The 26,343-nt window shown below is 33.2% G+C and overlaps 1 protein-coding gene across 1 annotated transcript; it reads right to left on the bottom strand.

The window, feature by feature from the left end:
- Window positions 1-3,894: 3,894 nt before the first annotated feature.
- On the bottom strand, window positions 3,895-24,977 carry LOC125075381 (transmembrane protein 26). Its single transcript, XM_047687123.1, has 9 exons — window positions 24,775-24,977; window positions 17,546-17,660; window positions 16,484-16,643; window positions 15,823-15,991; window positions 12,739-12,898; window positions 11,698-11,831; window positions 10,584-10,691; window positions 4,387-4,479; window positions 3,895-3,976 (listed from the first exon to the last, which is right to left on the bottom strand). The coding sequence occupies exons 1-9, from the start codon at window positions 24,975-24,977 to the stop codon at window positions 3,895-3,897; spliced, it is 1,224 nt and encodes a 407-aa protein (XP_047543079.1).
- Window positions 24,978-26,343: the final 1,366 nt, after the last annotated feature.

The raw sequence follows: 26,343 nt of genomic DNA, 5'->3' as shown, positions 1-26,343 counted from the left end.
TGATATTTCGATATTATTGTTTAGTTTTAAATAATTTATTTTTAATAATAAGTTTTAAATTCTGATTTATTTAAGCCTTCAAATGAAATTAAAAATATATTAATAACTATTGTATTTTTTATTTTTATATTTTTTTCATCTTCGCTTGCTACCTTCGTTTGAATATATTCTTTAACAACATTACAAGACTGGGGATTATCTCTTGTCAGATGGTAGACGAAATTTGAATTAATATTTTTCATTCGGGGCTGTATGTTGCAATACCTTTCACAAGGTTAAAAAAATTAATATTATAAAAAAAATATTTGATTAAATAAATGAATAATAATTTATAATTGTCTCAATCGTGCCAAAAATAAAAATGATCATTCCGTAAATAAATTCTTTAACGTAAATCTTTATAAAATATACATATAATTTTTTTTTTGTAAAGAAAATAACACTACGATTTTTAATTAAAAAATCTATATTATTATAAAACACTTATTACAATAATACAATACACGTAACAATTCATATTTTCTTATTATATTATTTTTAATTAGTTACATACATCAAAATTGATCATTTAACATTTAACACACAAACCTTTATTATAAAAATGACTTATAAAATACACAACAATGTTTTATAAAACACTGGAATACACGTCATGACGTAAATTATATCTGTCAGACATTATTACAAAAGCCTAAATCGATTAAAAACATCGTTATCATTACACATACACACACACACACACATACACACAGTATAAAACAAAGTCGCCTACCGTTGTCTGTCACTATGTATGCTTAGATCTTTAAAATTCCACAACGGACTTTGATGCGTTTTTTTTTAATATCGATTCACGAGGAAGGTTTATATGTATAATGCATGTACAATATAGTAGAGAAACACTGATAATTTTAGAGGTTACTGAAGTGATGTCGTAAATGAACACATTTTTTGCGCTTACATTACAAACGCTTGCTGAACCCAACGAGATAGATCAAAATAATGTACTACAGTACTGTACACCTTAAAAAGGTCTTCCAAACAGTCCAAAGATAAGGATTAATGCTGTATTGCTTAAAATCGCTTCGAAAATAATCCATTATTTCTCGTAAAAAGTAAAAGATTAAAAATAGTTAATTCTGGCTTGGCCCTAAGAGATAGACCATATACCATCGTAACATTTTTTTTCTACGAGTTTTGACATATTACATTTATAAATGGACACAAACGAATTATTTATACAGACAAGTAAATATTTTCAGTATTATTATTTAGTACGATACTATTTTTACCTCTGTTCTATCATAATTATGCCGTAAATAAAAACATTTTTCGTCTATAAACGTTTATTTTATTTATTCAACGAAACAAATATTTTTTGATAAATGAAAACGTTCAGACGTTACACGGCCACTAACAATATTTACAGACGCTACAATTATAAATACCGTATACTAGCGACCCGCACAGATTCGCACGTGTGCAATTTATTATTAAATAAAATTACATATTTATTACTTAAAATTTATTTAGTTTATATTATATATTGGTATCGGTAACATTAACATTACCATTGTTTTTATTGTAACTGTATTTTTATTTTTAGAGGCTTATAATTGTTATGTTTTTATTAAGCCGTAAGCCGTATCTTTTGCCTAAGTTTATGCTTCTTTAGTTTCTTTTATTATTATTATTAATTTAAGAGTGTATTACTTTTTATTGTAATTCAATAGTGCTGTAAATACCTGTAGTGGTGTATCACACTGCATTGGTCCGTGTACTTTTTATTGAATTGTTTTTGTGAATATGCCAATGGTGTTTCAAATAAATAAATAAATGTCAAAATGATAGATATAAAGATGGTTGATTCGTAAGTCTATCGTGGAACAATCCATTTCTACCTATAAATAGTTATGACACGTTCCCGATTGTATTTCGATCAGCGTCGCAGAACTATCGATAGTTTGACTATCGACAGTTGACCTCGAAAATTATTCAGGATATCAATAGTATCGTTATGATCAGTACTATCAATACTATCGATATTATCGCTAGCTCTAGGTAAGCAATACTATTGGTAACAGTGATACTATTGATAATATCGATAGTTTAGGACTATCGATAGGTTAAAAGTAATGGTTTTTTATATCAATTCTATCGATAGTATTACTCATGGGGAGCTATCCATACTATCGATAGGCTATCGATAATATCGCTAACACTTTAACAACTTCGGCCGAATCACACATAGATGTGTTAGAATAGAAAATAACGGATGAACGGCAACTATGACGTTTTGATTCGATTACGATGAAATGATTGTTAGAAGAATTGCCGCCATTTTAGATTTGAATTTTGATAATTTTAACGGCCGAGGTCACAATTTCATTGTTATAGCCAGTTATCCGAACGTCCGTTTCGCAGCAAACGATTTTAAATTACACGTTATTTGGAATCTTGTGGCAGCTCGGCTAATGTTTGATATGCATATACTGAGCCTTCTACCGGTGACAAGAATATATAATTATCTCGTTGGTTCCCTCTACACACAAACAAACAAATTTAACCTCTTTATAATAAGTATTCTTAAAGGCACTTGTAATTAAATTTGCTTTATAGCTTGCTTATATATACTCTAAGCTCGTCAGCATCCATTTACAAAGACTACGATGTATAGAACTGACATCTACATCTACTTCTAAATTATAATAATCATACGTCAACTCATGTTTTATGTTTATAAATAAATGTTACTTGGTAGGGCTTAGTGCCCATTTGGGTACCATCCACAATCAGATGTACCACCAAACAGCAAAAACTTAGTACTGTTGTTCCGGTTTGAAGGGTGTGTAGTGAGGCCGCTATAAAAACAAATTACGTATTATTCTAATATTACGTAGGTCGGGCAGTAGCATAATAATTGCGTTAACTACGACACATACTAAGATACCAATAAATAATACATATGTAATATAAGCGTTGATATATATACATCTTCAGAGCCAACAACATGTTTAACATCAATTAATAATATATTTATTAGGCTGCTTTTTTTAATAAACTGCACAACAAACTCAAAACTGTTAGGAATATCAATAACAAGCTAAAAAGTAGTAATTGTCTATGCGACTTATTAGTATCCATAGTCTATTCCAACCACAAGAGGACAAAAGCTAAATAAATAACATTTGACTGACAATTGGTCGAGAGATTGTTTAATCTATGATATTCACTATGGATTTGCGATGAAATGTCTTTTTGAACGTCGATGAACCTGTTATCGGAACTTTGGAAGTAAAATTAAAGTGGATATAAGTAGTTAAGTGCAGTAGTGTTGTATTATAAATAAAGATATGTTAATCATAAACTCTTAGTAGTGCACAATATCGCTGAGTTATTAGCAAATCGCATGAAATACTTAAATCTAAGTTTTATTTATCTTTTTTACTGTTTCCATTGGAATATGTGTAACTGCCATAACAGAATTATGATTTCAATTCAATAAGATTTCGGATTTTTCTTACTCTATTTATACAATAAATATATTTTATTCGTAAACATTAAAAGCACATTAAATTATTATTACGATAATTTAAAAAAAAAACAATTGAATACGTTATTATTCAATTGTTTAATAGCAACACTTAATTCGGTGACAGCGACGCTTCACCTTGACAAGTGAGTTAGTTGACCTTTGACAGATTCAAACACGATATATGTCAGAACATGGTCCGTTGGTTTGTCAATAATAATTTAAAACCCACGATATATTTTTTTAATGTTTCAACTAGATGTGTCTGAACTGTCACTTGTGTCCCGTTTCTTTTTCTTTTTATCTCTTTTCTTGTCTCGATGCTTAGGGCTCCGCTTCGGGCTCTCGCGCCGGACCCGGTGATGTCAAATACCCGAGTCGTCAGTTGTATGGTGAATGTTGTTTAACGATTCTTCTGACGTTTCCGATTTCTGTTTTCTCTTTGGTCTGCAAGAATATAAAAAAAAAAGTAAAATATCTATACGGTAATTACCTCAGATATAAATACATTTTTTTTCCGCAAATTTCAATTTTATTAACACGACACGTGAATGAATTTCGTTTCAAAATGTATGAAACAGACATTGGTAAATTATGTCACGACTCCGCCTCAAAATGGCTTAAATTTTTGTACTGTCGTTTTCACTTCGACGTCAATTAAGGCAATGAAGGAAATTTAAAGCCAAAAAATCAACTTAAGTAATTTTTCTAAAAGTCATACATTTTTGGGAACACTTTTTTACACTATAATGCTTTCCCTTACCTTTCGATTCCATATTTGCGAACGAAAACGGTTTCACATAAGCAGCTCAACACGCAGATGTGACTGTAGGATAACAATCTTTAACAATACTCACTTTTTCTTTTCACTTTCGACGATAACTTGATCTTTAAAGAATTTCGACAATTCTAGTTCTTTTATTTCATCCGTATTTGTTAGAATGATGGCCCTGAAATTAAAAAAAAAAAAAGAATTTAAATGTGGAACAGACCGACTTGTGTGTCGTGCCGTCAAACGTCACGACGCTCTCTCATACAGTAACGTCTCTTCGTCCCCTCTCTACTGTCTCGTGTGCGCGTGTACTGTATATATAAGCGCAAGTCGCCATTTATCGGCAATGGCGAATTAAATTTAAAATATTAATTATATAAAATAATAATTATATATTGTCAATAATCATTTTAATGTTTATATTTAATGATGTAAATTCCTATAACACTATTATGCAATAAGTAAAACTTAATTTGGTTTCGTCTTGCAGCGCCATCTGTAATGTGTCAAATGTCGGACTATTTAATAAAATATTATATTAAATAATAATCAAATAAATATTCATTTTTAATATTAAACTATATTTTAAGAATGAATTTGCTGTAATTGCGTTAATTTATTATAAAAAAGTTGTTGTTGTGAATATCCGTTTGATTAATTCGAAGAGGACGCGTTAGAAACGGCCATTTTTATAGCAACGCCATATTGCATTGACACATTTTTTTGAAAAGACAATAAATAAACCTGTTAATAAAGATTCTTTAAATTGATTGCGTTTCACTGCGATTGAAGCTGTAAACCTGACTACTTCTCCGAATTATACTATTTTTATATGTTATTAAAATAATAAGAAAATATATTAGTTTTATTAACGAAACTGTGTTTTAATTTTATTCGCTTTCATTCTTGGAGTCGCTGTTTCACAAATACCGTGCGTCTACTGACCGGATTTTCCTTAGCTTACGGCTAAGGCTCACGTAGGACAACTAATTTTTGAGGGTGGCAAGACTTGATTAGTGAGCTTTTTTCAATCGATCTAATCCACACATCAACGCTTAAAAACTACAAAAACTTACTACTACCAATTTTAAAAATGATAAACGTAAACAAAATTAAAGTAAATTTATATCGAAAAACTCTAATTCTAACTGAACCAATGTATACAATTTGATATTAAAAATTTTAATTAAAAAAGGTCTCATAGTTTTGGCGCTAAATGTAGACGAGGGACTTGCGGTTCATAACGAAATGAAATCAAAATAAAACCTGTCTCAGGTTTCGAAATTCCTAAAAAGTCTTTCAAACAAACGCGAAGTTTCATAGGAGACCCATTAGTATATATTATTTATGTATTACTATGTTGTAACATTTTAAATATATGTTATTATTTTTTTTTTAATTTTTAAATAATATTTATTAACATTACACACATATATGTATATACCCTTGGTGGATGAAGGAATTCTCCAAAGCAAGGCACGGCGATTAATATACAAATACATTGGTAACAGTATATCTATACTTGCGTTAAATAAGGGGGAGATCAGATGTTAACTAAGTCTAAGTATAGTCTTATTCCGTTAGTGTAGCACTGAACTAAAAAAAACGCACTCTAAAAAACCATATTTATTCTGAGTACCATTAAATTTTTCGTTATTAAATTGGTTGGGGCAGTCAAGGTATCAAATCTACCAATACCCTTGACGGAAACGTTATTTTAAACTAATTCTTAAGTAATTTAAAAAAGTATTTTATTGTAATCAACTAAAGATACTATCGTTTAATTAAAAAACAATTATTACGTGGAAATTTAAACAAACTAATTGCAACACAAACGATGTTAGCACTTTAACGATGTGTGCAGTACAAGGTAATCCATTATACATATTGCAGTACAAACACCTTAATGAAAGCAAACGCGTCGAAAATAATAGTGTCCAACCGTTGGCCACTGAGCACACGCACACTAGTAAAGTAGAATGACGTTCGGCGAGCATCGACCGCAGCTGTCACGCACACCGAGATGTAAAGTTCGTTTGTAGTGCGACACTGTATCTAGATACATTACCGTCTTTACCATAGGGCACACGGGGCACGTGCCCAGGGCCCCCATCCTGAGAGGGCCCCGAAGAAACAATTTGTTTCACACGTTTGTGCTCACATTGACTGCTGTGTATATTTTCGAAATTGCCATATTTGTGAGAAATAACTAACATATTTATCAAAAGGCTAGTGACTATTGTCGAAATAGCAATAATAAGCAAATTATTTGTATATGGTAGTAAATATCTACCAAAAAGGCCCCAAATTGATGGGTGCCCAAGTGCCAAAGCATAGCTTGAAACCGCTCTGTCTAGATATATAACTTATCTAACTAAAGAACAATCTCATAGGAGACCAGCTAACACAGTACTGCATAGTAGTGCACATATCATAATTATTATGTGCACTAAACACAGTGTGCGAACTCCCCAGTCACTCTCAAAATCCGATCGGACGGCAAATTCGATTGAAAAGAGATATATCGGTCTGACTTGGGGTTTGAATTCAGAACCTTAGAGTCTGTTTTGATATAAAACACACACTAACCACTTTATTACACACGTAACAAAATGGCTTAACGTTGTCACGAGTGATAAACGATATGAATTCTTAGATATTCACAATGCAGGTTTGCTGGGAGGCTGAGGTCGTTTGCCTACTTTTATAAATAAAAAAAATGACGTTAGTTTTTTACAAGAATCTTTTAAAGAGACATAGCAATGCATTCTCTTCTTGAAATCGAAAGCAGGGGTCGCTACGGCACGTCGTTTATAATAATTTTATTTATAAATTGCCTACAATTCCAGCGGGCGAGCCGAGTCACCTTGACACGGTGAATCCCGAATAACTGTAGTGATGGGACACTGTTAAGTATATATCTATAATCTATGACTGATATCGGTAAATAGTGGTAGAATTGTCAATGTTTAAATCTCATTCTCTTTGATTTCTAGATATATATGTATATAATTTATGTATTAGTATTTATATGTACTTTTTAAATGACATTAAGCGGCTGTAAATTTTCCACTGCTGGGCTAAGGCATCCTCTCCCTTTGAGGAGAAGGTTTGGAACATATTCCACCACGCTGCTCCAATGCGGATTGGTGGATACACATGTGGCAGAATTTCGTTGAAATTAGACACATGCAGGTTCTTCACGATGTTTTCCTTCACCGCCGAGTTCGAGGTGAATTATAAACACAAATTAAGCATATGAAAATTCAGTGGTGCTTGCCTGAGTTTGAACCCGCAATCCTGTGTGGGTATTCCTTTTTCCAAACCGGTGGTAGTGTTTAATTTGACCATCAATAAGTCTTCTATGTTGAATAAAGGAATTTGAGCTTGAGTTTGAATCATCGGTTAAGATGCACGCGTTCTTACTACTGGACCATCTCGGCTCAACTTTTTAAATACATTTTAGTTCTTTTTTAATTTTTTTTAATTATATTTTTTAACATTACACACATATAAATATCCTTGATGGATGAAGGAATTATCCAAAGCAAGGCACGGCGATTAATATACAAATACATTGGTATCAGTATATCTAAACTTGCGTTAGATAAGGGGGTGATCATATGTTAACTAAGCTTGTATAGTCTTATTTCCTTGTCGCAGCACTGACAACATTTAAAACTTCATGATGGTCATACTAACTTCCAAATTTACGATACTAGTAGACGCCCGACACTTCGCTCTCGTTAGATATAAAAGCCTATGTTCCTTGGGATTCAATTGCTTCATTACAAACTTCATCGAATTCGGTTTATAAAACAGCAACAGATAGACAGAGTACCTTCGTATTTATAATATTAGTTTACATCGTTTGGAAATAATATGACATTATCGCTCGACTACTTTATTAAAACGAATAAATTCATAAATCGCGGTAAACTTTAAATCGCATCGATATATCGACATTTCCCATTTAACCCAACCCTAGCAAAGGGCGCGCCTAACGACTTTAACAGCTCCGAGTGACCTGAGTTATATCCACGGCTATACTATACGACAACACAGCAATAGCCCAAACTTGCGATATATAGAGCGCAGTGAATCGCGTGAATCGACTTTGCAAAATCAAAACACAAATTACTGGCGACCTGCGTCGGCACCGAACACATAACGAATTATAAACGCATGAAAATGTAGTGGAGCTTGGTTGGGTTTTTATGTAATAACACCTATTACGAGCCGATGGACGACTATAGAGATTAGCGCTCTAAGAAATAACTATTCCTTACATCACACCAATGAGCCACCAAACTTAGGAGCTAAGATGTTTGCCGGTAGTTACACTAGCTCGCTTACCCTTCAAACCGGAACACAACAATGTATTGCTGTTTGGCGGTAGAATATCTGATGAGTGGTGGGGGCTGGACCCTACGAGATAGATCAAAATAATGTACAATAGTATAATACACCTTAAAAAGGTCTACAAGAAAGTCCGCGCTAGTATATGTCTATCTCTTAGGGATAGCCCACAGTAAATATATTTTATCCTTATTTTTTGCTAGAAATAATGGCTTATTTTCGAAGCGATTTTAAGTAATACGACATTAGTCCTTATCCAATTAATTACCTTAAATGCATTGTGCATTTAATATAGATCAATATGGCCCTTTACGGCGTGTAATTTAAATGAATATTGTCGAAGATATTACAGGTTTATAACGCGTGGCCAGTTTGATTAATGACAAAAAGCTATGAACTTTGTATATAAGGACATCCTGTAGTATATTTAGTATCAGCATTGCACCCGTGCAAATCCGGGGCCGGGTCGCTAGTTTTGTTTTGTTTTGTATACGGCTCTCGGCTCTGCAAAGGACTTTATCGGACCGACCGTTGCGGGAATCTCGTGATAAATCCGTCAGCAGTAGGCACTTTATACATATTATTGTTGAACGAAAACGGAGTGACGTGGTCAAGGAAGTGACGTCACCGGTCAGACAGAAGTAAAAGAAAGGGGCGTCCATCTTAAAAATTTAACTCTTAGTTGCGTTCTTGATTAATTTCGTAATATTTTCTTGATACACAGCTAAACCATCATATCATATATAATCATATTCATCTCATATATTAAATTCACAATGTTTTTAAGGCACTAAATTGGATGAGGACTAATGTTTTATTGCTTAAAATCGCTTCGTAAATAGTCATTTTTTTCTCGTAAAAAGTAAAAGATAAAAAATGTGTATTGTAGGTTATTCCTAAGACATATACCAACGCGGACTTTTTTGTAGACTATTTAAGGTGTACAATTTTGTAGTACATTTAACCGATCTATCTCGTAGGGTTCAGCCAGAGTTTACAATGTAAGCGCAAAAAATATGTTAATTTACGACATCACTTCAGAAACATCTAAAATTATTCGTGTTTCTCTACTATATTGTGCATGTATTATATATATAAACCTTCCTCTTAAATCAATCTATTTATTAAAAAAAACCGCATCAAAATCCGTTGTGTAATTTTAACGATCTAAGCATACACAGGGACAGACAGACAGCGGTAAACGACTTTGTTTTATACTATGTAATGATAATCAATAAAAGATTTCATTAAAAATAACCTTTCCTTACCTTATCATATTAACATTCATAAAGTTTAACTAATAACCTAAGCTTTTGTCAAGTTAAACAATTTCTATTAATAGTTCAACTTAGATTGGTTTAAGTTACCACTTCTGACAGGCGGCCCGAGACGAACACCTGTTTTTTCACAAATATCTTAACTTTTTCTTTAATTAATAACATTAAGGCCACAAATTTACATATAAAAATAAAAAATAATTATGTAGTTTACAAATAATGACCGCGTGGAATACGTACAAAAATCCTAGCAGAATTTCCCCTTTGGTGTAATTCCGATCCCTCTGGGGGAAAAATCAACCAGCCGTGTCCTCAGTGGAGGCAACAAGACGAGGTGTTATAGTTTTATTAATAGCTGTGCCCGCGAATTCGTGCGCGTTTGAATTAACGAAAAAGTTATTGTTGGAGCCTAAGTTACTCCTTATTTCATCACCTATCTGCCAGTGAAAGTCCCATTAAAGCCGGTCCAGCCGTTCCAGATATAGCCGAAACAAACAAACAGACAGACATACAGACAAAAATTGAAGAAAAAAGCGGTTTATTTTAAAATTAGGCACAAACAGACACTCCAATTGTATTATATATGTATAATATTTATATGTATGTATGTATGTATATATATATTATTGCTCTGAACAGTACTTACCGAATGCGTCCGCTCTCAACTCGATCTTGTCTCCTCGGGTCGCTTATCACGGAAATAGAAGTTTCACCAATTTCGTGTCTCCTTTTATTCTTCTTCGCTTTGACATCTCTGGAAATTATAAATATTGGACAACATCACATACATTACTCTGATCCCATTGTAAGTAGCTAAAGCACTTGTGTTATGGAAAATCAGAAGTAACGACGGTACCACAAACATCCAGACCCACGACAACATAGAAAACTAATGAACTTTTTCAACATCGACTCGAATCCGACCGGGAATCGAACCCTGGACCCCGGAGTGGCGTACCCATGAAAACTGGTGTACACACTACTCGACCACGGAGGTCGTCAAAAAAATGTGACTAAATTGATATAGTTATATTATATATAGTATCCTCCGCATAAGAAATGATATTACCATTATAGAGATATATATTGGATAAGTATAGTACAACACTGTACCACTTAAATACTTATATCCACTTTGATTTTTACTTCAAGTTCCGTTAACAACTTCGTTGACATTCATAACGCCATTTATTCGCAAATCCATAATGAATATCATAGATAATTCAAGCTCTCGACCAATGATATCGCTTAAATTCAAGGTCAAATGTTGTTTAATCACCTTACTCATCAACATTATAAATGTTAAAGTACATCTGTGTGTTACGATTTAACAACCGAACCACTGAACTGATTTTGATGTTTGTCACATGACGACCAACCCTTATAATGCGAGGGAAGCCGAAGACAAAGATTAGTAGTCATATATTTGTCGATAGCGTTATATTGAAGACTAGCTTGGCCCGCGACTTCGTGCGCGTTTGAATTAAATAAAAAAGCGTGACTTTATTATTATTTTACATATAATTCTAAACTAAAAGTAGACTAAGTTACTTCTTATTACATCCGCTATCTGCCAGTGAAAGTACTATCGAAATCGTTCCAGCCGTTCCAGAGATTAGCCGGAACAAACAGACAGACAAAAATTGTAAGCAATGTTATTTAGGTATATGTACCGTGTATTTAGTAAAACGCGGTTATTTTAATATTACAAACAGACACTCCAATTTTATTATACGTATAGATAAACAAAACACACTCACCTATGTTTTTTTTCTCTTTCCTTCCTATCGTTCGACTTATGTTTCCGTTTCTTTTTATAAACGGAGCCGCTGTTCACCTCATCGACTCTCTCCAGATGTAAGACATACAGTCGGTATATCTGTAGTAATATCACCTGAAGATATATGAACATATAAATATGATATATTAAAAAAAGAGCTGAAACTGATCAGGGAAAGTACATTTTTATGAAATAGGTAGGCGATCGCGTAAATATGCCAGCTGATAAGTGGTCACCAGTGTGGTGGGAGAAACCTACCTACTGCGAGAAATGTAAATATTTTCTTAAATAATCAAACTACTTTAAGCACTACAAAGTTAGGCTGTTTCTTGTTACAATATCTTCTGGTGCGACTGCAAATGGCTGGCTGATATGTGGTGACCGCTGCTCGTAAACATTAGTAAGGAATATTAATCATTCCTTACATCTCCAATAGACCAAGACAAAGCATTGCTGCTTGGCGGTAGAACATGTGATGAGTAGGTGGTACCTTACCTACATAGACTGGCTTGTACGAAAGTAACTCTTATCACAATTAAGGAATTTGCTCTTGGAAAACAAGACACAGCTGTTAAACAGCTCGTTCGATTAGCTGCAGATTTAAGGATTCTTACCAGCTTTATCTGCAGCTGAGCTAGAAGTTGGTTATTCTACATCGAATTAATCATTACCAAAACACAATCTTAAGCACAAAAAGGGCTCGAGTGAAAATAGCAGTCTATTCTCCTTCCAAAAAATAGATACGTGGGCGTCTCGGGACGCCCGACATAAATTATAACTTAAACTAATCGTTGACGTATGTATAAGATAAAGGGAAGCCAGTCAGACTGGGGCCGTAACGCGTTACGTAACGAAACGATTTACCCTCCCATAAGAAGTTATCACTTCAAAATATCGGACCATCCATCACCTCGATCATAATCGGTGAACTGTCTTTAACGCGGCTTTCGTGCAAGAATCCTGTATCCAGTATTGAGACAGACCTGCAAGAGAACATCAACAAACACATCGATATACTCACCAACGTATTCTTGCAAGTAAAGAAGATGTTCATGTAGTTAATAATCTTATAATGAGCGATGATGAGAAGACGAAAAGCTAAAAATGGCGCGTCTTGCAACGCTATATTCATTATTATAGCGCAAACTTCGATGGAGCAACAGCACGCCGTGCTTGTGTTCCTGTGAACATATGTAATCATTAAAAAAATTAAAGCTCGTGCCAAAAAACATTGATAAATAAGGTATATTTTTCAGTACGAGATTATGTTAAAGATAAAAAAGCGTGGAGTTAATTTTTGTTGATTTCTAGGCAGGATATATGGAATTGAAAATTGTGAAAAAGGTAAACTACTGAATCTCTTGCCGGTTCTTCTCAGCAGAATCTACATTCCGAATCGGTTGTAGCTTTACATTAAATTCAACACGGCGATTCAAAAGTGCTTTTTGAGCCAACTGGCTTCACAAATATTTTGATTGTAAAGGCAGGGCCGCATTTAGAGGTCCGAAGGCTCGGAGGCACCAAAAGTTTCCTAACTATATTCTAAATAAATTTAATAAGTTTATTAAAAATTTTAATATTTAAAAACAATTAAACATTTAGCATGATAATTATAAATCTTTTAAAGTATTAATGAGCGTAGAGATTGAGCGTGTTTAGTTCTCAGAATTGAGATTATTTTTGTTTTAGAAAAGTCTAGTGTAGGAGTCGAATTGCCCTGGACCCTCTAAATCTAACCCTGCCCGAGAACATGTGAATCTTAAACTAATATTCTCAGTCGCAGTCTTGTGTACTGAATTTCTGAAGGAAAACATCGTGTTCAACCTGCAGAACGAAAGAACTTTCACTTGAATCCACCAATCAGCAATGGAGCCGTGGATTAAGTTCCAAATCCTCCTTCAAAAGGTAATATTACAGTTAAAGACTATTACAGTTTTAATTTATTTTGTCATGTCAGAACTACACAGTAACGGAAAACACCGACGTTCGTAATGAGGGATTATCCAATAAATACAAACAGAGGCGTCGCGAGACACCCAATTGGAACGATGTTGCTTTCGCTATGTTTTACGTGTTACATAACAGACGCAAAAATATATAAATGAATTAACAACGTTTGAGAACAATTACGTGACAAGACTTAAAATTTTTATCAAAAATCCCATGTGAATTAAGACTATTTGACTGGTTTATAAAATCCATTTTATATTATTTAGTAGAGGTTAAGGAACCCAGTAATAGTGTTTTTTTTTTAATTCTAGTACTTATTTGCAGAAAACTATCAAATTAAAAATTCCATATTTAAATAGCGCGCGAAAACGCTACTTTGACAATGTGGCGCTGCAATGGGGTCGGTGACGTCAGTCGCCTGTATTGTAATCTGCGGCACATATAATCCACATACAGTAGGCAAACGAGGTTAACAAGCAAGTGACGTCATCATAAGCACGACCGTTTTGTGACACGAGACAAACGTTTAAAAAAAAACATTTTTATTAATGGATTTTTGATTAAATAGTTATTATTTTTTACTTCCGTCAATAAATAACCATTTTTAAACTCATAATATATACAAATTACAATAATTGACACTTTATTTTTCGCATTGTCAAATAGCCTATTACAGAAAAATACGTTTGAATAATGCTATATTGAGTCGTATATCATAGAAAGAAAGGGGGGGAAAGGGAGGACGAGGAGACGATTTAAAGTTCACTCTACTATGAGCCGCGTGAAAGAAACTTCGTTCCAAAATTTTTAACACAATGAACGCTTCCTTATAATCTCCACTCGTGAAAGAACCTCATCAAAACATCGAGGATTCCTCGATAAATAACGTATTATAAAGTCATGAATAGTTTGTTTATAGTGTTAGACACTGAGTGAGGCGACTGTACTATGTAATATAATTATACAACATACACTTAAGGCTGTGAAAAGCGTGGCTATTATGTCATAGTGAATGTGTTATTAAGATCCGTGACGCAAAGATATATTTTGATGGTCTTTGTGTATGATGAATAACATTATTGGATATTCAAAGCAGAAACGTCTCCGAGACAAAACCACAATTTAACCGAAGATTATATCCACACCGAGTAAGTTTTTCGTTTTATTCGTATTTGATTGTACGTGTACAAGGTGGAATAATTAAAATAAGTCCCGTCTGGGTAGGTGCTCACATATTCTACCGATAGAGAGCAATACTTAGTATTGATGTGTGTCCGTTTTCTAGTGTGAGTGAGCCAGTATAATTACAGGTACACGGAACATATTTTTTTTTTATATGATTGATGGCAAACGAGCAGGAAGTTCACCTCCAAGTGAGTGAAATTCAGCAGCCGGGATTAATCCAAAAATTCTTCGGAACATTCCGCGTAAAAAATTCGGTATAAGAAGTAATTACATGGCGATTTAAGGAATCGTTGATAATTCTTACAGCGTCAATGTCTATGGGCGGTGGTGACCACTTACCATCAGGTGACCTATTTACGCGTCCACCTACAAGTACCATAAAAGAAAATTGTACTATACACACATACAATTGTATTATAACCAGAATCAAAAAATTTGTACGAAATTTCAGTTCGGACGTGTGGAGCTGCCTTAAAATTCAGTTGCTAGTATTGATCCCATACTAACAAGTTACAAGAACACTTTTGTCACGAATCTTTCTTCAATATGTACACCTTAAATCTATATGTTTACTTGTATACAATGATATGTATGTATGTTTGAAGTCGGTTGTAGCAGAGACATTATTTTGTTGGTAAGAAATTCGGTAACAAAATTAAATAAAAAAAAAAAATCAATTGACATAATCTGTCATTTATTTATTAAGAATTTATTAATAAAACATTTAATTTAAATACACAGCTGTTTTTATTATTTTATAATTAATAATTCTTTTCTCAATATGCATTTTTAGGCTGTATGCAATGTTCATTCGGATCACTAAACAAAATAAAATAAAATGTCAAAATGACAATAATATTTATTTGAAAAAAAAAACAAAACATTTCTACAAAGAACATGTCTCCCCTTCATCCGCATGCGGTGTACTTGTGCATGTAGCATGCGTGCTCTACATACGTACATGTCAGACCTATTGGCTGTCCCACGGGTTTTCCTGGACTTCGTCGCTGTTAGGACGACCGTGAACTGCACGAGAGACCACGACCAGATCGCCAGTGTCAACAACACGAGGACTTTCTCTGTGGCAACTTTTTCATCTTTGAATGAATCGAAGAACTCTATTATATCTGCCGCCGTACCTATAATAAAATTACTCTATTAATTAAACATTTCAATATCAAAACATATGTCCGACCATTAAGTAATATATATACTGATAAAAATGATAAAGTAACTCCGTCTGTTACTGTGATACTGAACTACTGAACCGATTTTGATGATATTTGGTACGAAGCACAATTGAACCCCAAGAACGGGCAGAACTGTATTAAGACGCAACGCGTTTCGCAAAACCTTTTAGTGCATAATATCAATAAATTAGTAGTTCAAAAATAAATGATGTGACATTGGAGCACATTCGACAAAAATGCCACTATACCCCCCTCACCCCTGCCAACAACTTAAAAGAGCTCTATTCCAACCACAAGATATATAAAGGCACGTTAACAGCTTTATATAGTTGTATAGTATGTGTTATATGACATATATATAAATATATAATTACGTAGAGTATTAAAATATAATATACGAAATTAATATTTGTTATAGTGCAAAAGTATATCAAAACTTACCAATATACACCAGAAGTAATTGACTGAGCTGGTCTCTAGTCAGGTCACCCTTGGGCAGTAACCATCTGCCCACGATGAGGGTCAGCATCAAGAACTGCTCTATCAAAGTCACCCACATATCTGTCGGGATCTTCGTTGCGCCAGGGATTGGAATCTCCGTCTAGAACATTGAACTTAATCACTCAAATGAGCTTAAAAGTGATGATGATGACCTAGTTCGTCATGGCGGATAATCTCAAGGGAGACCAGCCAATGCACACTCTATTCTGGCACTCCCATAATGCAATCAAAATCTTCACTTTTAAATCGTCATTTTAAATAACTGTATTAAGCGTTATTAAGCTACGGAACGTATATTCAACCGAGAGCTGTCAAAAAACTTAGTTACACTTTTCCAACATTTGAAATACAAAATTATATCAGTTGAATACAATTATATTCTATAAGGAGAATTAGTGTAAGTATCCGAACGTCATTATGTCAATCTGTCAGGTTAGTTTTCATTTTAATCACTTTTGGCGGGAAATACCGGCAGACATAATCATTGTTACGCCGTTTTGAAACAGTATTTCGCAAGCCAGAAATTGATAGAAGCATTTTTTTGTTAATCAATATATAATCTCGTAATAAATTTATTAAATTTAATTCTGTTTTGTTGATAACAGGAATATGTTTTACGTGCTAAAATAATACGATCTTGCAATAGAGAATATTATACAATAGTAATAATAATGTACTGTGCCTCAGCATTGTTCTTTGTGTTACTAAAATATTGCGTTTTCATTAAAAAAATATTGTCGAGATGCACAGGCACAGATTTTATATACGTATTTCATCATCCTCCTGCCCTTATCCCAATTTTACTTGGGATCGGCGCAGCATGTCTTCTTCTTCCATACTTCTCTGTCGGACGTCATCTAACAAGTAACATTCTTTCTACCATACCGTCTTTCACACAATCCGTCCATCGTTTCTTTGGTCTTCCCATTTAATTTCTGTTTATAATCCATCTCGTACGTGAAGAAAAACATCGCAAAGATCCATAAAATCCCTACTTCTTACCTCTATATAGGTAATATTCGTCTTCTTCTGCAAACGGAGGTCGACCTTGTGTAGTTCTAGCAGCCATATCGCAGGCACGACCAATCCGAGATAGATAAATACCGACGGACAAAACCTGGGGACAAAATGTTTTTTTTTTATTACATATAACATCATAATTTACATAATTTTTGAACAAGGTATTGGTGTATTCAGCCTTTATATTAAAAATAGTTTTCACTGTTTCCAACTATAAGGTTGAGGTGTTAGGTACCTAAGGGTTAGGTAAAGTTAAATTTATTATCTGTTTTACTAATTAAATTATATTACGCTAGTTGTTAGATGTTAGTTAATCATGTCCTTCTTTGGCGTTCAAACATGCTTCAAGAATTTTTTTATAAAATTCTGCCGTAGTAACCAACAGACAGAGATACTTTTGCATTTATTATAATATTAGTATAGAAGTATTTTTCATATAAGTTGATTACAATGAAATTATTATTGTTTATTCTGCACGAAAATAAACAAATATTAACGCCACGATTTTGTAATCAATAAAATCTTACTCGTAATACGTCTTATTTTTTTCACGATTTTGCAACGTAACAATTAAATTTGAATCATTGCCAATTTAAAAAAAAAAAGCAAACAATGAATATATAAATGTCTTTTGTTTAAAAAAAAAACAATTTATTTAGTTTTATTTACAAAACATAAACAAATAGGCAATTTAGTTACTCAGTGTAGTTTAATTTAACCCTAAGCTATCATGGTACGTTCTAGTAGAGCGAGCCTTCACAAAAGATACAAATGTCAACCCTACGCGACCTCCAATGTTTGGAGGTCATTAACACCATGGATTTTATTACGAAACTAAAGGGTAGTAAATGTCTGTATATCTTTATCAACGAAACGGCATTTATAAAATTTGATAAGCGATATCCGTTATACATATACAGAGCCCAGTGGTTAGAACGCGTGCATATGAACCGATGATTGCGTGTTCAAACCCAGATAAGCGTCACTGAATTTCCATGTGATTAAATTTGTGTTTACAATTCAAAGGAAACATCGTGAAGAATTTTCCATGAGTCTGATTTCAACGAAATTCTGCCACATGTGAATATGCTTGAAACCTTTTATACAAGATATATACAAAATTAAATTTACTTTATATAATATCGGGGGACCGGGATTGATTTTTCTTATAACGGTAATTATTCAATTCGATCCAACTTCGACTATATTCCTCACAAATATTAACCTCAGTTTAATCGTAAATGAAGATCAATTGTTCTTATTTATATCGGTTACAATATGAACCCGATTTAATGACGTAGGGGAGAAGTGCACTTGCATTATTCTGGTAGTTAATCAACGGATTTAGTTGGTAATTTAATTTTTAAGTGGCAATACTGACTTCCCGTCACCTACGAACACTTGATAGTTCGCGGAAGCCAACGGACGCCGGCACATCGAGTCAAAGTTTTTGGTACTAAAAAGAAAGTATTTTACTTCATCAAATTTGTTTTTTTTTTTATATTTTATTGTAAGCAACTATAGATAAATGGATTACAGATTGAGTTTTTGCATATGTTTGGCCTTGCAGATGCGTAAAAACTAAGCCGACAAAAGTTTTGATATTGTGTTTATTTTAAGGGTTATATTTTTTTAAGGTATACGTTGTGAAAAAGCCGGGTGATTGGGCCTTGAAAGAGTTCTTCAACATCCGGTCTTTTAATTTAGTAAATAAAATAAGGATAATTTTGCTCTTCTTATATATAGAATTAACTATTTACCTAATAATAATGACAAACTCCCGATTCTATTCGATCCCATTCGACCATTGCCTACAAATATTAACCTCAGTTTAATCGTAACTGAGGATCAATTGTACTTATTATCGGTTAAAAAACGATCCCGATTTAATGACGTAGGTATAGCCTATTCCAATCGAAGTAGGAATAAAGATAAACAAACCTTAGATTAACGTATTTAATGCGATTTGCTAATCTCTACTATATTGTACACTACTAACACTTGGTGGTAGGGCTTCGTGCAAGCCCGTCTGGGTAGGTACCACCCACTCATCAGATATTCTACCGCCAAACAGCAGTACTCAGTACTGTTGTGTTCCGGTTGGAAGGGTGAGTGAGCCAGTGTAATCACAGGCACAAGGGACATAACATCTTAGTTCCCAAGGTTGGTGGCGCATAAGTGATGTAAGGAATGGTTAATATTTATATTATGGGTCACTTACCATTAAGTGACCCATATGCTCGTCCACCAACTAATGCCATAAAAAAAAGTTCTTGATTATAATTCTTTATTTATAATACAAAACTATTACACTTAGCTACTTATTTCAACTTTCATTCTATTTTCGAAGTTACGATAACAGTTTGGTAGCCGTTGAAAACGCCATTTTTTCGCAAATCAATAGAGAATGTCATAGATTAATCAAGCTCTCGACCAAGGACATCGCGTCAATTTGCTGTCAAATGTTGTTTATTTGGCTTTTCTCCTGTTAAGGTTGGAATAGAGTATACCAACTTTGACCAAAGCGCAACTGCGTCGTTTAGTTTTTAGAATAGGAAAACGACTTTAAAGTAACCTACTTACTTACTACCTTACTATACTTATATCGATTCTTTAGCGATAAAAGAATTAGGGGGCCCTGTGTTAAGCAAAAAATGCGCCGGGCGCATACAGTGCTCAGGCAATTTCTCCTCCCCCAAAAAATATTATCAAAGACATTCTCTGGGCAATGGTGTCAGACTTGACCAGTATCGACGAGCGCGCTTGTTGCGTGGCACCAGAGTTCTTTCCACCGACGCACTCGGGGTTAAACGGGCCTACAAGGAGTGCCGGATTAAACATGTCTCCTAGACGGCTCGGGATACCTTCTTGAATTAAATATAAAGCTATCACCGGTTCAGTCAAATGGAAATGAGAAATCCAGTAGTTAACAATCCCGTCAAAACATAAATTTGAAATGAGAGCCAAGTTCAATGGTCAGACCTAAATGTTAATTTATGAGGTAAATATCATTTCTTCTTATAACTTAGGAGCCTAAGCTTAGCCTAAGGTCTGACTTGGCAGTTGTCTATCGGTAGATGAAACATTCCGAACCGGCGGTAGCTTTACTTAGAATAGTTTGTTAAATGACGATTCAAAAGTGTTCGTAAAAGCATACTTGAATAAAGTATACTTTGTTTTTTTTTTTTACTAAGTAATGCTGTTACGTCATACACAAGGACATACGCCAAGCCCTACCACCAAATAAAGCATCCTACTTATTAACTATTTTGATAACATTTGCAAACAACCTTAATATTTGAAATTAAAAAAAAAAACCACAATATCACCCTTAATTATCCTTGTATCGCTAATGTTCGTCGGCGTTCTAATGGTTCTTCCGGCCGTCATGTAAACACTCCCTTAATTAGGAATCATCCCTTAACTTTACATAGAAAACGTTCTAGGGTGAGTCACTCCTTGTCTAACACCAACATATACATGCGAATATTCCAACCATAAGAGGAAAAGAGACAAATAAACAACATTTGACATCGAATTCACGCGATATCATTGGTCGAGCTTTATACATATATAATTTATATCTAATGGAGATACATACATTAATGTATGCTTGTTAGCTACCAGGTACTGTAGATTATTTTATTTTAAATATATTATTATTTCATTGTAATGTAATCATATATTATGTTTATATCTGCCTTGTACACCCCTACCTCTTTCTATATCTGTTTCTTTCCTCTACCCTAAGGTTGCCTGGAAGAGAAAGCTGTATAGCGATAAGGTCGCCTCTTGTGCATCTTTCTTGATTGATGTGATTCAACTTTTTGTTTACTGGTGTACAATAAAGAGTATTTTGATTTTATTTGATTTTTTTGAGCTTGAATTATCTATGATATTCATTATTGATTTGCGAAAAAATGCTTTTTGAATGTTAACAAAGTAACATCGTAATGGATGTAAAATTAAAGTGGCTATAAGTAAATCAGATTTAAATTAAATATGAACATGATTCATTTCGGTTTCGTTTTTATTAACGCTAATTTTGACTGAAGTTTAATTTAATTTAGACTTCTACTAGAGATTTACACGGATATTGTCACAGTATATAGTCGCATACAAAAGTTAATTAGTAAAAAAATGTATTTCTTAAAGTATTCTCGTATTATTTTTGCTACGTATATTGTAGTGTTTCCTTGGCTGACACCGACTACAAAACTAACAATAATTGTAACTACATTATACTATCGTAAATCGACTTTTAAGTATTCTAATATTTTTGATCATTATAAGATTTTAAATTAACATGGTTATTTTTATTACTAACAGTATTTAAAACGGGATATTTACCATGTTTTTTATTATTATTTGGTGGAGCTCGTAGTCTCGTGAACAAGACATTCGTTGATAATGTCGATAATAATAATAAATCATGGTAAATATCCCGTTTAAAATACTGTTAGTAATTTTGATCATTGTTTGTTATTCATAGGTATGTGTTGAGTTAGATTTAAAGTGAGTAGGTACCCACCTATCTTATCGCGTGGTAAACCCATACATCGTACCTACTCGTACATATTGATGAGTAGAGACATTATTTCTTTTTTATTAGCATTAGCAGCCCGTAAATGTCCCACTGCTGGGATAAAGGCCTCTTCTCCCTTTGAGGAGAAGGTTAGAAACAGTAAGTTGATTATTAAGTCGTAGAAGAATACTCAATTATTTTTTTTACTTTTTAGTGTATATTAATTTGTTTTGGAATGGTGTTTAATTTGAAGTCGGCTTTTTTTGTTAAAATTTTTGTTTATTTTTTTTAGTAAATTGTCACCAACGCCCATAGAGATACCACCAACCTTGAGAGCTAAGATATTATGTCCCTTGTGCCTGTAGTTACACTGACTTACAACAATACTAAGTACGCTGCTTGGCGGTAAAATATATGATGAGTGGGTGGTACCTACCCAGTCGCTTGCACAAAACCCTACCTATATCCGTTATATTAAGAACATCATGCCCCGTTCATATTTACAAAAGCTTATAATCTACCGGTTTATAAATTATCGGTATTTATTCTTATTCTCTGCCAGACATACCACAGACAACATATTGATTTTATTAAATTATTTTCGAAATTGACATCCGTCGATTAATATTTTTTTAGGTTAAGTTTGTTTTATTTAATTGCAACTCGTAACGAAATATACTATTGGACGTAAATGCTTAACTTAAATAAGAAAATAACTCAATCTTTAAATAATTAACAAACTTTAAAATGAAAACCGGGTTGTAGGTGCTGGAATAAAAACTGATATTTATACGTATACGTGTATAATAATAATAATTATATATTTATTGTTATTACAGTCCAAAAAATTCATAAAATATTTTACTAACTGTAATGTAAGATACAAAATTAAAACATTTATAGTCGTCAGTTTTGAAATGTGATTTTTTACAGAACCCTTATGAAATGTTTACGATACGCCCAGGAATGGTTGTGAAGGGTCGAATGACAATCGTTCCGTGTAAAAACTACTGACCCGCCGAATGTAGGTTAGCTTAGAACTTAGAATAAAATCACACTTATTATGAAATAAGGATATATTGTTTTGTAACGCCTAACAGAAGAATCTGTTAAATTAATATACGAGTACCTTCATAAAATTATACCAGAAGACGTTTCGAAGAAGGTTTTAATGTATAATATTATTCACATAGTTTCGACGGCTTTAATTCAGACTAGTGTTGCATATCGATAGTCCACTATCGATAGACTGTGGATAGACTGTCGATAGACTATCGATAGACTATCAATAGTTAAGGTGTTAGCGATAGTATTGATAGTCTATCGATAGTATTGACACGTGACAGTATCGATATAGTATATATGAGCCCCATGAGCAATACTATCGATAGTATATTTTAATCTAAAATATCGATAGTGCAAAACTATCGATACTATCGATAGTATTGCCGTTATCAATAGTATTGCTCACGGAGAGCTATCGATACTATCGATAACTATTACTACTATTAATAGTATTGATCAAAACGATACTATCGATATCCTGAATAGTTTTCGAGGTCAACTATCGATAGTCAAACTATCGATAGTTCTGCAAAACTGATTCAAACTGTTGAGTGTTGCTATTGACTAGTAATAGTGAGAAGCGTTAATTTAATGTTTACGTTATTTATTTGATAACAGCGACAAATACAATTCACGAATTGATAAAATGACGACTTTTTAATCAATATTAAAGTAAATAAAGCATTGTAATGTATGTAAAATGTAGTCTATTTTCATAATACATTAAAACGAATGTTTATTTCTTTATTTCTTATGTTATTTTTATATATAGATATAAAGATTTAAAACAATCTTGTGCAAATTTGTACCTTAAAGCAACAGAAATTTAAAAAAAAAATGCGTTTCGAATCATTCAAAGACTACACAAAAAAATAAACAAACGATTAATTCAAATTGTTAATATAAATACTGTATTTGATTGTTAATAATTTAAATATATTCAAATGTTTCATATTTACACGAAATTAATTGTTTTTTTTTTTTGTTGTACTTACAATTAATTTATTTTTTATATTTTTATTTTATTTTATTTTAGGGAAACAAACAAAGATATGACACTTTAGGCATAAAAATATACAATAATACATACATCAGCTAAGTTTCCACTGATACTAATAAAAAATATAACACCCTAGTAACAATTAATAGAAATTCATCCTCCTGCCCTTATCCCAATTTTACTTGGGGTCGGCGCAGCATGTCTTCTTTTTCCATACTTCTCTGTCGGACGTCATCTCACAAGTAATATTCTTTCTAACCATATCGTCTTTAATACAATCCATCCATCGTTTCTTGGGTCGTCCCCTACCTCTATATCCATCCACATCCATACTCAAAACCTTTCTCACAACATGGTCCAACAATTAATAGAGATTCCACATTAATAATAATTATTATTCTTTAATTCGTGAGTAATGAATAAAATGAATGAAGCTAAGGGAGTATGTAAATATTAAAAAAAAAAACAATTTATCTTGCATACGCGTGACAAAAATTCAAACTTTTCGCATCAGAAACGTGACAATTGAAACGTTATTAAAAATTTGGAAACAATCAAAATTTTACCTTTAATTGTTTCTCATAATTAAAAAAAAATACATAAGGGTCAGTTCACACTCACCATTTCCACTCCTGGTTCTCTTTAATTGTCAATGTGAAGACACCTTCGAATATTAAAAGTAAAATCGGCGAAGCCAAATACCAATATTCTAAGCTGTCTTTGAATACAGTCACTTGCCAGATTGCAATGATCCCATGACACGCGAACACGAGACGAGTGATGACGGCCTTGATAGTGGCCAGAACCTTCCCTATGTTGGCCATTGTGATTTATTATCGCTCTATTGACTATGACGCCATTGCCTGAATTAGTTTATTATTTAATTCAATTAATCTTTCCATGAATTCGAATAAAACAATTGTTTTATTGAATATTTTTGATTTGTAGTGGTCTATTCATTTTAATTCCAATTAAAACATATTAAATAAAAACGTAGCAATCTTGTTTTATACGTTTTTGCTATTATTAGTGATAAGGCGCTAAAATTACCTTACAGTAAATAAAATTTAATTCGAACCTTTTTGCTATTAAATATCATAAGGCACTTCAATTATACACACTTAATCACATTTTTTGTATATTTATTTTGTAGCTCGTTATCTACTTCAGGATTTTTGTATTTTTAATATTACTTTTATACTTTATTTCAAACAATGTAACGGGTTAACGCGAGCCCAAACTTCCCAAAACGACTGTTTCTTCTGAAATGCAAGATTACAATATAATTTTGTTATGTTTCGATTCAATAGAAATTATATTAGTTCATTTCTGTGTCCACAAATGATCTTTACAATGAAAGCTAACCAAACGGCGCAATGTACAGCGTTTGAAAGTAAACGAACATTATTCCGGAATACTTTGCGCGCGCATTAGAAAAAATTGGCCAATCGGACAGATAGCTATAAAAGGGCTTGGGAATTTGCAAAGAACATAAAACCATCCGTGATAATAAACATCAGGTCTTATTACAAGGTAACAAGGTGCAAAATGCTAAATTAAATTCGTTTGAAAGAAATTCCGTTTAATTTTCGGGACAGGAACGAGTTCCGATAGTCATTTGGCCACAATCAGGTAAAAGTGGCCATGAGTCACGGTTATATTTATAAATTTATATGTTTTAGTATTCTTCGATTCACATAGAATCTATTATGGGTAGGCTGAGTACAAAATCAGCTCAGTATGGCTTAATATCGTACCGATTAAAACTAAATCAAGTACGTTTCTAATTATTTTAATCTCCAGGCAATTTACATTAAGAGCCTGTAAATTTTTCACTGCAAGGCTAAGGCCTCCTCTCTCTTCGAGGAGAAGTTTAGAAGCATAATTATTCCACTACGCTGTTCCAATGCGGATGGAATACACATGTGGCAGAAATTCGTTGAAATCAGACACATGCAGGTTTCCTTCGATGTTTTCCTTCAGCGCCAAGCACGAGACGAATTATAAACACAAATTAAGCACATAAAAATTCAGTGGTGCCTGGGTTTGCACCCAAAATAATCGGTTAAGATGCACGCGTTCTAACCACTGGGCCACCTCGGCTCTTCTCTAGGCAATACGAGCTAATAAAACTTCTTCTTTAATAGATATATAAAGAGGTATTAGGCATCAACTCATAATCAGACATTA

The sequence above is a fragment of the Vanessa atalanta genome, chromosome 30, assembly GCF_905147765.1.
Source record: "Vanessa atalanta chromosome 30, ilVanAtal1.2, whole genome shotgun sequence".
Classification (NCBI taxonomy): Eukaryota; Metazoa; Arthropoda; class Insecta; order Lepidoptera; family Nymphalidae; genus Vanessa; species Vanessa atalanta.
The sequence above is the reverse complement of the archived record's forward strand: the minus strand, read 5'-3'. Positions and strand labels throughout refer to the sequence as shown.

Excerpts from the sequence above, each read along its gene's own strand:
- LOC125075381 (XM_047687123.1), bottom strand. The coding sequence starts at position 24,977 with ATGGCCAACATAGGGAAGGTTCTGGCCACTATCAAGGCCGTCATCACT. Across the intron at positions 16,644-17,545 it reads CGAATATTACCTATATAGAG|ACGGAGATTCCAATCCCTGG; the intron begins GTAAGAAGTAGG and ends TCAATGTTCTAG. Across the intron at positions 15,992-16,483 it reads ATTACTTCTGGTGTATATTG|GTACGGCGGCAGATATAATA; the intron begins GTAAGTTTTGAT and ends ATTTTATTATAG.